The 17,068-nt window shown below is 40.5% G+C and overlaps 1 protein-coding gene across 1 annotated transcript in view; it reads left to right on the top strand.

The window, feature by feature from the left end:
* DNAH11 (dynein axonemal heavy chain 11) overlaps positions 1-17,068 on the top strand; it is a 369,705-nt gene that overhangs the window by 133,455 nt on the left and 219,182 nt on the right. Inside the window, exons 32-36 of the mRNA XM_027539949.1 lie at positions 4-164; positions 3,701-3,857; positions 3,974-4,119; positions 9,136-9,252; positions 15,532-15,670. Coding sequence (XP_027395750.1) covers positions 4-164; positions 3,701-3,857; positions 3,974-4,119; positions 9,136-9,252; positions 15,532-15,670 — 720 coding nt within the window. The remainder of the gene's footprint in view (positions 1-3; positions 165-3,700; positions 3,858-3,973; positions 4,120-9,135; positions 9,253-15,531; positions 15,671-17,068) is intronic.

The following is a 17,068-nucleotide window of genomic DNA, read 5'->3' as shown; positions in this document are numbered from 1 at the left end:
CAGGTCGTCACTCCCGAGGCTTTTGCTTGGCTCTCTCAGCTTCGTCACCGGTGGGAGGATACCCAGAAACATTGTCTCGTAAATATCTGCGATGCCCAGTTCCAGTACTTCTATGAATATTTAGGAAACAGCCCTCGACTTGTGATCACTCCTCTGACTGACAGGTAACAATGATAAGTTGAAGTCAGATGGGAAAAGCCGAGTCAAAAGAAGTCCCCTAGCATGGGTAAGATGTCTCAAAATAATTATTTTCGATGGCTGAAAATAAAGGGTTGCAGGAAAATGTGGAACAAATAGGGAAACTCTATGAAAGCAGTATGGAAATGTACTAACTGAGTGGCACAGTGTATGTTGGTGTTAGAGACAAGAGAACCAAATTAGAAAAGCATAATGACAGGTACTGTGTGGTAGAAACATGAAACCACGGGCCATTAATATGGCTCAAGGCAGCGTCTTTGATCTCAGAGTCCATTCTCTCTGGTTATTTATGGCTGACACCCTGATATCAGGATTTCTAACCATTTCTCCCGCCGCATCCTTTTGTTGAAAGTGTAAAAAGAAGAATTGCCTATGGTAAGTTCATTTCTGAAGGTTACATATAGTGAAGGAAGAAAAGAGGGAGAACAGGAATGGTTCAGCAGATACAGTACTTCTGAAGCACTGTGCTGAGGACTGTCCCAGGATCAAGCAGGCAGGATTCCTGCTCTTACAAAGCACACTGTCTAGGGGAGTGTGGCTCGTGAGTGGCTGGGAACAGAGAGGAATGGTAAACAGATTAACAGAGCTGTGTTAGGGGGTAATACTTGCTGTTCACTCGCTAAGTCGTGTCTAAATCCTCGCGACGCCATGGACTGCAGCATGCCAGGACTCCCTGTCCCTCACCATTTCCCAGAGTTCACCCAAGTTCATGTCCATTGAACCAGTGATGCCATCCAACCATCCCATCCTCTGCTGCCCTTTTCTCCTTTTGCCCTCAATCTTTCCCAGCATCAGGATCTTTTCAAATGAGTCGGTTGTCCATATGCTATGACAAAAATAGTACAGGGTGATATGTTAGAAAGTCTCTTGAAGGGAGAGCCTGCTATACATTGTGAGAGGACAGTGGAGCCAAGACTCAAATGATAACAGGGAACCAGCGAGGCAGACATCCGGGGCCAGATAGTTACAGGTAAAGACAAGTACAAAGTTTCTAAGATGGAAAGGCGCTTGGCTGCTTCATGGGATAGATACAGAGCCCAGTGTGGCTCAAGTGTATCAAAGGAGGAAGTGGTTCTTAAAAGTTCATTGCCTCCTGACTCGAGGGTAATAGATACACACAGTCAGAATGTTGTAGAGATAAGGATATGTCACCTTGACCTGAAATTCTTTGTTAGTATTCCAACCTGTGCTAAATTATTTGATGGGAGAAAGCATATTTAGTCTTTGTCATTAATGAAAGAGAAATCAGACCTCAAGATCATACTCATATTCCCAAGTACCCAGTTATCACCATGCCGCATACGTTACTGGGAATGAAAGTGCAAACAGCTTCAAGTCTGTCTGTCGACCTGGGGTCATAATGGTGCCCTGGGAGATTGGTGAAATTCCCTCATTAGCTTTGGGATTGTTCTTAAACGTATTAATCTACTTGTGACTATGTCATTGATAAATCATAAGGCTTCTGTAATTGTTTCTCTAATTCAGTGCTCTTTAACTTGCCTCTCACTAAAGTCAGTGTTCACTATCTAGTTAATTTACGTACTGCTTTCAGCGTGAGAAATTAAAATTTGTAGCCTGACAAAATCACTTGTATCGTCAAAACTGCAAATGCCTAGAATCTGCTGTATCCGTGCCATTGTTAATAGAGAAGGATACAGGGTACAGGACAAAAGGGAAGAGGCGTTTTAAAGTCTATCAATAGTGAGGACCAATAGCATATTAACTTTCCAATTTGAAAATCACTGTAAGGTTTATTTGGAAGTAAAAAGGAAGATTAATATTCCTTTTATAGAGTGAATAGGGCTGTATAAGATGTTCACAGTATGTTCATTTCTCTCCCATTTCATTCTCAGGATTATTTACTAATAGTTTACATTAACACAAAGATACCTTGCAAATACTGCCATTATGTCGTGTTTGGTGTTGACCTTCCCTTGGTGCGGTAGGCTGGAAAAATATCATCTCCTCCCCTATGTGGGTGGGTTCAGAGACCCAGGTCACCCAGTTTGTAACTGAGAGACTTGGGCTGGAACACAGGTGTTTCCTGGGGTGCAGGCTAAGCTGCTGTTACAGAAAGACCCGGAATATAAGGGCTTCAATAGCATGGAAGCTGGGGTCTCAGTTGGGTGACATTCCCGAGGAGTGTGGTTCAGCAGTATTGGCTTCCGGGTGGCCAACATGTTACACATGGCTTGAACACTTACTTCATTTTGTGGAAAAGGGGAAAAACATCTCAAAGGAGGCATCCTAGGGCGTGTGTGCTCATTTCGGTGCATTTCACACTGGTTGGAGCTTGGTCACTTGGCTGCTCCTGGCTGGAAGGCAGGGAGAAAATGTAGTCTGTAGCATATAGGTGGTCGTAGATCCAGTGGAACTAGGAACCACAGGGAAAGATTGCTAGGGCATAGTCTGCACTAGAAAAAGTGCTGTAATTCCTAGGCCAGGGATCTTTGAATTCCATATTCATTGTAAGATGCTCTGAAATGTGATGGCTGTAAAAAATAGAAACTCTTGCAATTTCCATAGGTAATTACTTCAATTTGCATAGTACTTTGAATTTTTAAGGCATTCACCTTTGGCTTTCTTAGCCGTCCATTGCTTTCACCACTTGGCCACCTCATTGAGTTGGCTTTCTTAATATAACGCTATAATAAACCTCATTTTATGGAGGAAAAAACTGAGGCAGGTTGATGTCAGAAATGCAGTTTAAGGTTAACATTTGATGGATGGCAGAGTAGACACTGGTCCTGGGTACCCCCACTAGATCCCCTGTCTGTACTAAAACTAAGATAATTCATGAATCTGCAGAAACCCCACGTTAGGTCCTGGCCAGGTATTCGTTTTCCTTCTTTTACAAGTGTTAAATTCTGTCTTAGCATATTTTTCCTTAGGCTAAGAATCTGAATCTTTCCTGCAAAAATAAGTATTATCATAGTCTAAACACACATAACAACACATTTGAAATGAATTCCTGAATACATTTTTAATGTAATAAATTACCTGTGTCATATTTGCTTTGTGTAGTGAAATAGGTATATATTATCTGCATACTTTATATTTACATATATTTGTACATCTCATCTCTTAATGTATTTATTAAAATATGAAGTGTTTAATTCATCATCCAAGATTCCTATTTTTCTTATATAAACAATATTTTGAAATGTTGTCTGCCATATTAATAGTATGTTTACCTAGAAATATCAGAAATTCAAGAGCATTACAAATTAAGTGTCATTTGTATTCAAATACACAGCTCTTTGGAAATGAGATAAAGCAATGCCTTCTTCTCTACTATTTTTAAACAGCCAACCTGAAATTAAATTTGATACAATATTATTCTGACTTTTACCATGAACAAATCAGAGGTATGTCAACATGTTGTATTACAGCTACATTCTGGACCATAGCTTCTTAAACTTACAAAAATATTGGATTGTCCTTCACTTTTTCTAGGAATCTCATATGAAATTGTAATAGTTGTGTTTTCTTTTGCTTAAAGGTGTTACATTACTTTGACTCAGTCCCTTCATCTCACCATGAGCGGGGCTCCAGCTGGCCCGGCTGGAACAGGAAAAACAGAAACCACCAAAGACCTTGGCCGTGCCCTTGGCATGATGGTTTATGTCTTCAACTGTTCAGAGCAAATGGACTACAAGGTAAGTTATACAATGATACAGCCTAATAGTATTATTCCTCATCTGGAGTAATTCAAACTAATACCTTAAAACTCTTTTCTGTTTACAAATTCTTAATGCCTCACTCCATTGTTTAGTCCATAGGAAGTATCTATAAGGGACTGGTGCAGACAGGAGCCTGGGGCTGCTTTGACGAGTTCAATCGAATCTCTGTGGAAGTTCTGTCAGTGGTGTCGGTGCAAGTGAAAATGATACACGATGCCATCAGAAACAGGAAGGAGAGGTGAGTGGCATGTGGCTTCTTCCTGTTGTTCCAAGTAGAAAGAGCACCATGGAGCAATAGAGGAGACCTTGTCTCCACAGTCTCTGACGGCCTCTCCCTGTCCCATGAGATGGATAGAATGAGAGTGGCTGGTTAATTGTGAAGATTTATTTTGAATAACCCCCCATGTCTTTGCAGTGGTGTTTGAGTGTTGAATACAAGAAAGGTGTATCACATTACTTTAATTACTTAAAGAATAAACACCCTCTGCAACACTGAATCCTGTGATCAATTCTCACTCCTGATCTTACTTGACCTTCTGGCAGCGTCTGACACCATCTCTCCCTTCTACATGATACACTTTCTTCACATAGGTTCCAAGATCCCACATCCTCCGAGTTTTCCCTCATCCTCAGGGCTGCTCGTTTGCTGATTTCTTCTTGACTATAAAATGAGGGGAAGCATAGTGTCCATCTCACAGATTATCGTGAGAATTAGATGCAGAGCACTTGGGCAAGTGCCTGACGCATAGCACCATGTCAGTGTTGTTGCTCAGTTGCTCAGTCACGTCCAGCTCTTTGTGACCCCATGGACTGCAGCACGCCAGGCTTCCCTGTCCTTCACTATCTCCCAGAGTTTGCTCAAACTCATGTCCATTGCGGAGAAGGCAATGGCACCCCACTCCAGTACTCTTTCCTGGAACCTCCCATGGACGGAGGAGCCTGGTAGGCTGTGGTCCATGGGGTCGCTAAAAGTCAGACACGACTGAGCGACTTCACTTTCACTTTTCACTTTCATGCACTGGAGAAGGAAATGGCAACCCACTCCAGTGTTCTTGCCTGGAGAATCCCAGGGATGGTGGAGCCTGGTGGGCTGCTGTCTATGGGGTTGCACAGAGGCAGACATTACTGAAGCGACTTAGCAGCAGCAGCAGCAGCATGTCCATTGAGTTGGTGATGCCATCCAGTCGTCTCATTCTCTATCGCCCCTTTCTCTGCCTACCTTCAATCTTTCTTTGCATCAGGTGGCCAAAGTATTGGAGTTTCAGTATCAGTCCTTCAATAATTACTCAGGGTTGATTTTCCTTTAGGATTGACATTCCTTTAGGATGTCACAGTCTTTGGGCCTCTTCTTTTCCCTGTCTCTATTCATTCCTTGATCACCTCATTTAATCTCATGGCTTTCAATGCCATATCGATGGTGCTGGCTACTGGCTGCCCAGATCTCCTTTCTCTGGTATCTAGACTTACATAGACAATGTCAGCAATTGTCTTGGGGCATCTTAGGACTCAATTTGAAGTCTCACTGGCCTGTCGTATTTAATAGATCCAAAGTCAAAATCTTGGTCCTTGAACTAACACCTATATTATTATCTGTCTTGTCCCAGTAGAATACACCCTCACATCTTCCAGTTATTTGGGTCAAATAGATCTAGAACCTAATCACTTCATAACTTGATGCCACACTCTGAGAGACAGAACATGAGTGGGACTTAGGGTTTGATGGATTTGTTTGGGAAATCAGTATTGCAGTACCCAATTATGGTTTTCTTCCTACCATTTTTTTGTATATATTGCCATCTCATGTATCTGGCCTACACATTGATCCCCATTTTTAGGGTTTTTTGCTCAGCTAGCTGTTTTATCCATAAAAATGTCAGTCTGCCATCAGGGAAGGATCATCCAGTCCCTTGAAACTGTGAACCAATTACAGAAGTTTCTAGTTATTTTATATACATCTGAATATTTCTACCTTCTAGGAAAATTCTCAGTCCTGCCACATGGCTCTGGGAAAACAGCTTCCTGTGTTTACCATGTGTCTGCTGCCTTACCTGCCCCTGACCTAATGGTATGCTACAGAAGTGAGGTTATTCCCCTGTGATTTCCAGACATTTGATTTAGCGTTTAGTCAAAATCTCCTTATTTGATGTAACCCAGATGCCTTTGAGGCCATCCTTTCTTACAGGGAGTGAGATAACTGATCAGTGTAAGGACTTGTGAAAATTCCCAACCAGGGTCTCTGTGTGTGCATATATGTGAACTGATCATCCTCATGCTGGCCCATGTACAGACTGCTAGGTTCCTTCATGATTTCCTGAGTTCTATTACATTCTCTTTTCGTTTGAGGATTTAAGAGATGAGACCACGCCTCAGCCACAAAGCCTTCCAGCATCTTGCTGTGTCCCTCCAGCCCCCCACCCCGAGATCCCTGCCCTTGACACGTGGCTGTCCCTGCTCTGAGTGATGGCAGAGTGCTCAGCCACCTGCCTGTCCTGCTGCCATAGCTGCCTGCCAGGCCCGTCTGCCTTCCCCAGCCTGACCCTCTGGGAATGAAGATTTCTCCATTCGTACCTTGACTATACACAGTCCACCTCTTCGTCCTTGTCTAGCATCTAAGAAACAATCCTAAAATTGGCATTCTCTTACCCTCTTGAATTTGATGATGGAGGCCCAGGTCCTTGGCCACTTCAGCCCCTCAGTTTCTCAACAGGAGAAAGCCTTATATGTGTTTAATTTGCTGCTGTTGGTTCTCAGTCGCCCAGTCATGTCTGACTGATTGCTACCCCATGGACTGCAGAATGCCAGACCTCCCTGTCCCTCACCATCTTCCGAAGTTTGCCCAAGTTCATGTCCACTGCACTGGTGATGCCATCCAGCCATCTCATCCTCTGTTGCCCTCTTCCCCTTCTGCTCTCAATCTTTCCCAGCATCAGGAACTTTTCCAGTGAGTCAGCTGTTCGTATCAGGTGACCAAAATACTGGAGCTTCAGCATCAGTCCTTCCAACAAGTATTCAGGGTTGATTTCCCTTAAGATTGACTGGTTGGATCTCCTTGCTGTCCAAGGGACTTGCAGAAGTCTTCTCCAGCACCACAGTTCAAGGGCATCAATTTTTGGTGTTCTGCCTTGTTTATGGTCCAGCTTTCACAGCCGTACGTGACCACTGGGAAGACCATAGCCTTGACTAAACAGACTTTTGTCAGTCCATTTCAGTAATGTCTCTGCTTTCCAACATGCTGTCTAGGTTCATCATAGCTTTTCTGCCAAGAGGCAATCGTCTTCTGGTTTCATGGCTGCAGTCACCATCCTCAGTGATTTTAGAGCCCAGAAAGGGGAAATCTGTCATTAATTCACCTTTTCCCTTGTATTTGCCATGAAGTAATGGGGCCAGATGCCATTATCTTCTTTTTTTTTAATATTTAGTTTTAAGCCAGCTCTTTCACACTCCTCCTTCAACCTCATGAAGAGGCTCTTTAGTTCCTCTTTGCTTCCTGCCATTAGAGTGGCATCATCCACATATCTGAGGTTGTTGATGTTTCTGTTCATGATGCTCTCACAGCAAGTATACTGGAGTGGGTTGCCATTCCCTCCCCCAGTGGAACTCTCTGCGTCTATGACCCATGCGTCTTGGGTGGCTCTGCATGGCATGGCTCATAGCTTCACTGAGTCACACAAGCCCCTTTGCCACAAGACAGTGCTCCATGAAGGGGGTGTTTCGTTTACCCCCGTGTGAAAGTTCGCTTCTGCTTGTCCTTCCATTTAGTTCCTACAGGCCTTTATGTTCCATCTCCCTGGCCTTCAACAGCCTAATGGTCCTGTTAAAGCTTTCTGAACATAGCCATAGTTATAACTAACATCTGTTGAGTATTTACCATGCTCCAGGCAATGGCACCCCACTCCAGTACTCTTGCCTGGAAAATCCCATGGATGGAGGAGCCTGGAAGGCTGCAGTCCGTGGTGTCGCTGAGGGTTGGACACGACTGAGTGACTTCACTTTCACTTTTCACTTTCATGCATTGGAGAAGGAAATGGCAACCCACTCCAGTGTTCTTGCCTGGAGAATCCCAGGGACGGAGCATCCTGGTGGGCTGTCATCTATGGGGTCGCACAGAGTTGGACACAACTGAAGTGACTGAGCAGCAGCAGGCACTGTACAGTCTCCCCTAGTGGCTCAGTGGTCAGGAATCTGCCTGCCAATGCAGGACACATGGGTTCGATCCCGGGGTCGGGAGGATCCCCTGGAGGAGGAAATGGCAACCTACTCTAGCATTGTTGCCTGGGAAATCCCATGAACAGAGGAGCCTGGCAGGCTACAGTCTATGAAGTCACCAAGAGTTGGACATGACTGAGCAGCTAAGCAGGCACACACACACATGCAGACACTGTACTCTTAGCCATTTATATACATAATCTCTTTTAATCATCATATAATCCAATAAACTGGATAATATTACTATTATCTTCCCCGCCTTTTGTATTAAATGAGGGAATGGAATATGCCTAAAGTGATATATGTGATCTCTGAATGCTCCCAATCTGGCCCCAGAGCTAGGTGTCATAAGCACCACGGTATTCAGTCATGTCTGACTCTGTGTGACCCCATGGACTGTAGCCCTCCACACCTCACTGTCCATGGGATTCTCCAGGCAAGAATACTTGAGTGAGTTGCCATGCCCTCCTCCAGAGGATCTTCCCAACCCAGGTTTCAAACCCACAATCTTTTATGTCTCCTGCTTTGGCAGGTGGGTTCTTTACCACTAGCACCACCTGGGAATCCCACCTCTCAATGGTGGTCAGTAGATATTTGTTGAATAAGTGGGAGGGAAGGAGAGATGGAGGGTGAGCACACGGACAAGGGAACGACTGAAAAAAGTCCCTCTCTTTTCTGAGCTGGACATTCTCTATCTGTACCACATCACGTTCAAGAAATTGCAGCCCATGTTGAAGTCCAAGATGGCATCACCTTTCATTAACTGTTGAAGTAGTCAAGTCCTCATTTTTATATTCTAGCACACTGGCCATGCTAAAATACAAAGGAATATTTGCCATACTTGTAATTTCTTTGGGGGAAGGGAGTGTATTTTTAATAAACATGCTTCAAGATATTCAAAATATGTATGCTTATGAATTTTAAAGAAAATTACACAGCATAAACAGCTTCCTAATAATAATTTGCATTTTGCAGTGGTTTGCATTTGTCAATGTGCATTGATATTCAATGAACACATTTAATTCCATCAGCATTCTTCTTCTGGTAGATTTGTATTTCTTGGCGAAGCTATCATACTGAAGCCATCAGTCGGAATATTTATCACTATGAACCCAGGATATGCTGGTCGAACTGAATTACCAGAAAATCTCAAAGCTCTTTTCAGGCAAGTGTTATGCTTTGTGGTTTAGCATCTGGAGCGCTCATGCCACCTAACGTTGCTGGTTTGCACTGTTAAATGATTTGTTTTTACTCAAGAATTTCTATGGAAAACCCCTTATTGTTTCTTTGGGATCCCTTTATAGAAAGAACTTTCACCATGATAAATTAACTCTTGTGAAATATGAAACCAGACCTCAAAATTGTTACATAAAACTTACATGGTACATTGAACATTTAATACTAGCTCTTATTATATTTATAATAAAATGATTTTTATTATAAATATAATATTGACAAAGTACAGACTATTTGGAAAATATGAAACTGAATAAAGAAAAAAATTACAATTTTATCACCTAGAAATATGATTGTTATATTTTTTCTAGTCTTATAATTCCTGTTTTATGAGCTTAAGTTATTAGATTAGGCATGATTTTCATTTAATTCTCATTTAATGTGTTGACATAAGTAGTTTGTCATATTACTGAAAATTCTTTAGAAATACCATTTCTTTGTAGCTCCAAAATGGTCACTCCCTTGGCTCATCCATAATCTTCTTAACCATTCCCTATTGTCTGACATGGAGGGCTTGTGTTTTTCTTTTTGGTTCTTTATGATCACAAAATAGCAGGCTGTAAACATCCCTTCACATGAAGCATTATCCTTATTTCAGCGTATTACCCAGAATAGATTTCTACATGTAGAATTACTTGGTGAATGGTTCAGGTCTTTACTGACAACCTGCTTTCCACACATACTCTGCCAGTTTATACACTTACGGCAATCTGTCAGAGAACTTGTGCTGTTGCGTCTGAACCCATTCCTTTTAACTCATGTTTTAAATCAGCTTTGTTTCCTGCGATAAAATGCACCCACCTGAGTATCACAAGCTGGAATCAAGATTGCTGGGAGAAATATCAATAACCTCAGATATGTAGATGACACCACCCTTATGGCAGAAAGTGAAGAGGAACTCAAAAGCCTCTTGATGAAAGTGAAAGTGGAAAGTGAAAAAGTTGGCTTAAAGCTTAACATTCAGAAAACGAAGATCATGGCATCCAGTCCCATCACTTCATGGGAAATAGATGGGGAAACAGTGGAAACAGTGTCAGAATTTATTTTTGGGGCTTCAAAATCACTGCAGATGGTGACTGCAGCCATGAAATTAAAAGATGCTTACTCCTTGGAAGGAAAGTTATGACCAACCTAGACAGCATATTCAAAAGCAGAGACATTACTTTGCCAACAAAGGTCTGTCTAGTCAAGGCTATGGTTTTTCCTGTGGTCATGTATGGATGTGAGTTGGACTGTGAAGAAGGCTGAGCGCTGAAGAATTGATGCTTTTGAACTGTGGTGTTGGAGAAGACTCTTGAGAGTCCCTTGGACTGCAAGGAGATCCAACCAGTCCATTCTGAAGGAGATCAGCCCTGGGATTTCTTTGGAAGGACTGATGCTAAAGCTGAAACTCCAGTACTTTGGCCACCTCATGTGAAGAGTTGATTCATTGGAAAAGACTCTGATGCTGGGAGGGATTGGGGGCAGGAGGAGAAGGGGACGACAGAGGATGAGATGGCTGGATGGCATCACTGACTCGATGGACATGAGTCTGAGTGAACTCTGGGAGTTGGTGATGGACAGGGAGGCCTGGCGTGCTGCGATTCACGGGGTCACAAAGAGTCGAACACGACTGAGCGACTGATCTGATCTGAAGTAGCCACTTGGTGGAAACATTACCACTGCAGTCAAAATGTGGAATGTTTCCTACACCCCTGGAAGTTCTCTTGTGCCTCTTTGAAGTTAATCCCCCATATCACGATGTCCTTTCTGTGACTAAAGGTTAAATTTGTCTTTCCTAGAGTTGATGGGGTCGCTAAGAGTCGGACACAACTGAGCGACTTCACTTTCACTTTTCACTTTCATGCATTGGAGAAGGAAATGGCAACCCACTCCAGTGTTCTTGCCTGGAGAATCCCAGGCACAGGGAGCCTGGTGGGCTGCCATCTATGGGGTCGCACAAAGTCGGACACGACTGAAGTGACTTAGCAGCAGCAGCAGCAGCAGCAGAGTTGATGTAAATGAAACCATGCTGTATGTACTCATTTGTGTTGCGTTCTTTCCTCGAACCTTATGATTTGGAGATTTATCAGAGTTATCCAGTGCATCAGTAGTTTGTTCTTTTTTGTTCCTAATGAGTATTCTATTGGAGAGGCGTACTTCAGTTTGTTTATCTAGTCTCTTGTTGATGTATGTCTCCACTTTGGAACGATTATGAATAAAGCTGCTGTGAACATTCATGTACAGTCTTTGTGTGAATACATGTTTCTTTGGGGTAGATATCTATGAATGGAATTGGAAGTCAAATGGCAAATGTATGTTTGAGTTTATTAAAAGCTGCAAATCTGTTTTCTAAGATGGCTGTACCATTTTATACCCTCACCATCGATATAGAACAATTGTTCTACATTCTTGTTAAAACTTGATATTATCAGTCTTTTTAGTTTTAACCAACCTAATAAATAGGTGGTATATCCTTGTGGGTTTAACTTGCATTTCCATGATGGCTAATGATGCTGAGCATTTCTCCATGGACCTTCCTGGCCATTCCCTACCCTCTTTGTGAAGTGCTGTATTCTGCACGCAATTTCTTTGTTGAATACACACATTGCAAGTATTTTCCCCTCCATTTATGACTTGCTTTTTCATTTCTTAATGGTGTCCATCAAAAATAGAAGTTTTAATTTCAATGAAATATAATTTTTAATTTGTTTCATGGTTTTTAGAAATATCCTAGTCAAAACCATTTGACTCACCACAGGTTGCAAACTTTTTCCACTGTGTTTCTTTTAGATATATATTTTTTAAGTTTTCATGTAACTCCCTTCTTTTTTGTTGATGTGTCAAACTGTATTCACTGTTCAGATACTACACAGTTATTCAGTGTTGCGTCCCTGAGATAAACTCCACCTGGTCAGGAGATATTATTTTATCTGTGTTATTGGATTCAATTTATCACTATTTTGTTGAGGATTTTAAAATCAATGCCATGAGGGATGTTGGTCTGTAGCATCCTTTCTTGTCATATCTTCATCTGGTTTTGGCACTCAGGTAATGCTGACCCCATGAATGACTTAACATATATTCCCTTCTCTATTTTCTTCAGAGTTTTGTTGGGTTGGTATTATTTATCCCCTATTTGATAGAATAAATCAGTGAGGTCTTACAAATACTTGGGCTTAGATTTTTCTTTGTTGGAATTGTTTTAGTGATCAGTTCAGTTTCTTTAATAGATACAGATTTTTTTTTCTTGAATTGTGATTTGCCCCATTTAAGGGATTTCTCCATGATATCTAAACTGTTGCATTTATTGGCATTAATTTGTTCCTAATAGTCTCTTATTATCTCTGGTGATGTCCTGAAATCCATGTCTGATAAGGGTAATTTGTGTCTTATTTCCATTTGTTTCCTTGATGAGCTGGAGGCTTATCAGTTTTAGTTTTTAAAAGTTCTTCCATGTTTGTCAGATGTGTCTTTGTTCACAGTCTGCCTTCAAAATAATATACTACTTCACGCAGAACGGAAGAACCTCTAGTTTTTAGTGTGATTTCTTTGACTCTATCAAGCTTAAAATCTGCTTGTCCATCCATCTAGATGTTTAAGCATATTTCATTTGTATTTTCTTTTAGTTTTTGGAGTATGAGTTTTTAAATGTACTTCATCTATTAAGGTCTTATTTTGTAGGTAACATGAAATAAGTATTTAAACAGAATTATTTTCCCTATTATTCAATTTTTCTAATACCCTTTAGTGAATGTCTTTGTTTTCTCATATAGTAGCTTTCTCTCCAGCAATTTTATAATGCAATTTAATGCAATAGCAATTTTATAATGTCTCTTTTTCCTTGAAAAAAAAATTCTAGAGCATAACTGTCCTGGAAATAAATGTAATAATTGCAGAGTATTTCCATTTGAAAATTGTGGATCTCTCCAGTTTTTTTACATTTGTATTCCAGTTCATCTTGTACAGGTTTTCATTTGGGTCTTAAAATTTGGAAATTATTTTGTGAATTCTTCATAAATTTGGCTTAAATAAGTGCAGCATCATTTGTGTATGGGACAAGTATTGATCTCAGCAAAGTGTGAAGGACGATTGGGTGATGCCTGTAGTATTCATGAGTGGAGGCAGCATGCCTGAGCCTTAAGTATCGTGGCTCCACTCCTTACCCAGCCTGTGGCCTAAGTCGTGCGCTTGTACTGCTCAGAACCCTAGTTTGCACCTCAGTAAAGTACAGACAAGAACAGTTGAGAGGATTAAGTGAGAAAGTACAGAAAAGCTATAGTGTACCTTATGGTATGCAAAATACTCATTGAGTATTAGTTGGAAATATTTATGGAAGTACCAGTTAAGCTAATTTGCTAGCCTTTTCTGTCCTATATTTACTTAGAAACGGTGGGGAAAATTGTGGGGCTACTTTAGGTAGAAGTAGTTGATAACATAGATCCAGAGAGACTCGGGAATTTTTAGGATGAAAAATTAGACCATAATAATGCTTATAAAAACAGATGATGGTGGGAATGCAAACTAGTACAGCCACTATGGAGAACAGTGTGGAGATTCCTTAAACAACTGGAAATAGAACTGCCTTATGATCCAACAATCCCACTGCTGGGCATGCACACTGAGGAAACCAGAAGGGAAAGAGACACGTGTACTCCAATGTTCATCGCAGCACTGTTTATAATAGCCAGGACATGGAAGCAACCTAGATGTCCATCAGCAGATGAATGGATAAGAAAGCTGTGGTACATATACACAATGGAGTATTACTCAGCCATTAAGAAGAATACATTTGAATCAGTTCTAATGAGGTGGATGAAACTGGAGCCTATTATACAGAGTGAAGTAAGCCAGAAAGAAAAACACCAATACAGTATACTAACACATATATATGGAATTTAGAAAGATGGTAACAATAACCCTGTGTACGAGACAGCAAAAGAGACACTGATGCATAGATCAGTCTTATGGACTCTGTGGGAGAGGGAGAGGGTGGGGAGATTTGGGAGAATGGCATTGAAACATGTATAATATCATGTATGAAACAAGTTGCCAGTCCAGGTTCGATGCACGATACTGGATGCTTGGGGCTGGTGCACTGGGACGACCCAGAGGGAGGGTATGGGGAGGGAGGAGGGAGGAGGGTTCAGGATGGGGAACACAGGTATACCTGTGGCGGATTCATTTTGATATTTGGCAAAACTAATACAATATTGTAAAGTTTAAAAATAAAATTAAATTAAAAAAAAAACAGATGAGTAAATATGACTGGGATATATGCTATAAAATACATGCTTTAAAAAGTCTAAGATTCAGGCTTACTTACCTATTTAGTCTGGCTCCTTCTTGGCGTTGAACTTCAGTTGAGTGGAATTTTTTCAAATGTTTTTAATGGCAGTTGTCTTGTGAGGACTTTCTGAAAGTCCCCCCACCCCCAAAAAAGGGAATTTGAAAGTTATTTTTCGGTAAGTTTTCATCTTAAAAATCTAGTCAAGCTGGCCACAAGCAGTGTTGGAAATGACTGGTGTAAGCTTGAAAGAGCTGATGATTAACTTGTCATGAATTTCGTGGGGTGGTTGTTCAGTACAGATACTAATAAAGAGCTAAATTATGTAAACTTTTGACTAACGTCTTTGAAAGACAAAGGTGATAAGCATGCAAATTCATGATTTCCTAATTAGTTTCCTCTATTTTAGTAACACTTAGGCTTTTAGGTTACTTCGTGTCTGTTGTGTGTGTATGGTGGCGTGCAAGCTCGTTTCGTGCTAGCTCCACGTTCAGCGATGCTATGCTGGTAGATGACATCAGCCACGGTGGAAGTACTGATTCCTTGAAAGTCAGCAAGTGCTATTTTTGGAGAGTCAGTTGTTAACTGTTTACCAGCACAGCACTGGCCACAGATGAAGGCTGACCTTTAGCACAAAACATCACTTACCTTTCTGCAGTGACAACTTACAATGGAAGTGTACTGATGTACCCACAGATTTCCCTTCAACTCCTACACGTGTGCTTCTGACATTTTCAGATTTTCCACCTTTGTCTATGTATCCAGTAGCTCCTGGGCATTTTTTAGTTGAAATGAAGGGTCTTGTTAGCCGTGATTGACAGAGGTAATTGTGACCTGCTTGGGAATGGCTAGAATGTGGGTATGCATTAATCACTTGGTTTCAGCAATTTGTACTTATTTCCTTATCACATTTTAAAACAAAATTTCATATTTACTTTGTAGACCCTGTGCCATGGTGGCCCCAGACATCGAACTAATCTGTGAAATCCTGTTAGTTGCTGAGGGTTTTGTGGATGCACGTTCATTAGCCCGCAAATTTATCACATTGTACACACTCTGCCAGGAGCTCCTGTCCAAGCAGGTGAGGGTCTTTTGTTGCTTTTTCCCGGTTGTTACACCCCATTAAAACAACTTCTGAAGTATGGATGCTGGGTAATTTATCACTGATATTACAGTTAGACATTTAGGAATAATTTTATATTTTCCCTTAAATTTTGAAAATCTATGCTTTACAGTTCTTCATTTAAAAAAAATTAAACACATGAGACAAATTTGAGTTTTATCAATGGGCTTTTATCAATGGGCTTTTTGTGTTATCAAAGTTTTATCAACACAAAAAACAAATGTGATTGTTTTTAAATGTAATCAGTGCTATAATTAGATATGAGTTTTATGATGCCTCTCTTTCTTGGTGGGAATGTTATTGTCCAGGGAAAGATGGTGGGAGTGTTCATAAGACCCAGGGAAAGCTGATTTTCTGAAGAACCCTCAAGAAATGTTAGAGTTTCTCATTTTGTTGGTTGTTCTTTCTTTGAAGGTAGAGTTGTTTTTTTGTGTTTATTTTTGCTCTGCAATTCCCTAGTCTCTGAAATGGGCCAAATTAATGTATACTTTATTCTCCAGTCAGTAGCTTCTTGCTGTTTCATTGAATCTGCTGATGGGTTTAAAAAAATGGCATCTATATGAGCATCACCATTTTTAAATTTAGCTTTGTGGTCACCTTTAACTTCAGTCTTTTGGTGACCTTTTGTTAATTCCTAGTGACGTTATTTTGCAGGTTTTTCAGGGTGTAAGTATTAAGTATTAAAATATTTAATATATTAAAATATTAATATATTAAAAAGTATTAAAATATCACAGTTACAGCCATACACTTACTTATACTGTCAGATACACTCATGTAAAATTACCCATTATTGGGATGAAATTCAAAATCTGAGAGGCAAATGCGTGTGGAAAATGTTGATGACAATGTTATATGAAGTGAAGTAGTATACCAAACTGTAGATGTGATCTATAACTCGAGTGTGTTTTATAAGTTATATTGTGTGTTTTATGTATAAAGTGACTGGAAAATACATTGTGACTTTTAACATTTCTTTCTGGGTAATAAGATTGTATTTTAGAATTTTTCCTTATTGTTTGTAATGATATATGTATTTTTTTCAATGAAACCATTTTAGTTTTATAATGGAAAAGCATCAGAAGAAAGCAGTGTTACTGGATCCAGGATACATGTAGTCACAATCATACTGCATTCCCAGTACCATACTTAAACATTTAGTGAGCATTTACTGTACTCAGGTAATGAATTTATTGCTGCTGCTGATGAAGGAGGTAAACACAGAACAAATGAAACACTCAGATTTCTGTCTTAAAAAGATCTATTTAGGAGATTTAGTACACATGACATGAAATTTAGAAAGAAATGGAGGATGAAAAAAACGTATCATAGTTTCAAGAAAAAAGGAACCAGTAT

Source organism: Bos indicus x Bos taurus, chromosome 4 (assembly GCF_003369695.1).
Source record: "Bos indicus x Bos taurus breed Angus x Brahman F1 hybrid chromosome 4, Bos_hybrid_MaternalHap_v2.0, whole genome shotgun sequence".
Lineage (NCBI taxonomy): Eukaryota > Metazoa > Chordata > Mammalia > Artiodactyla > Bovidae > Bos > Bos indicus x Bos taurus.
Note: the sequence above shows the minus strand (reverse complement) of the source record. Positions and strands in the feature narration are given on the sequence as shown.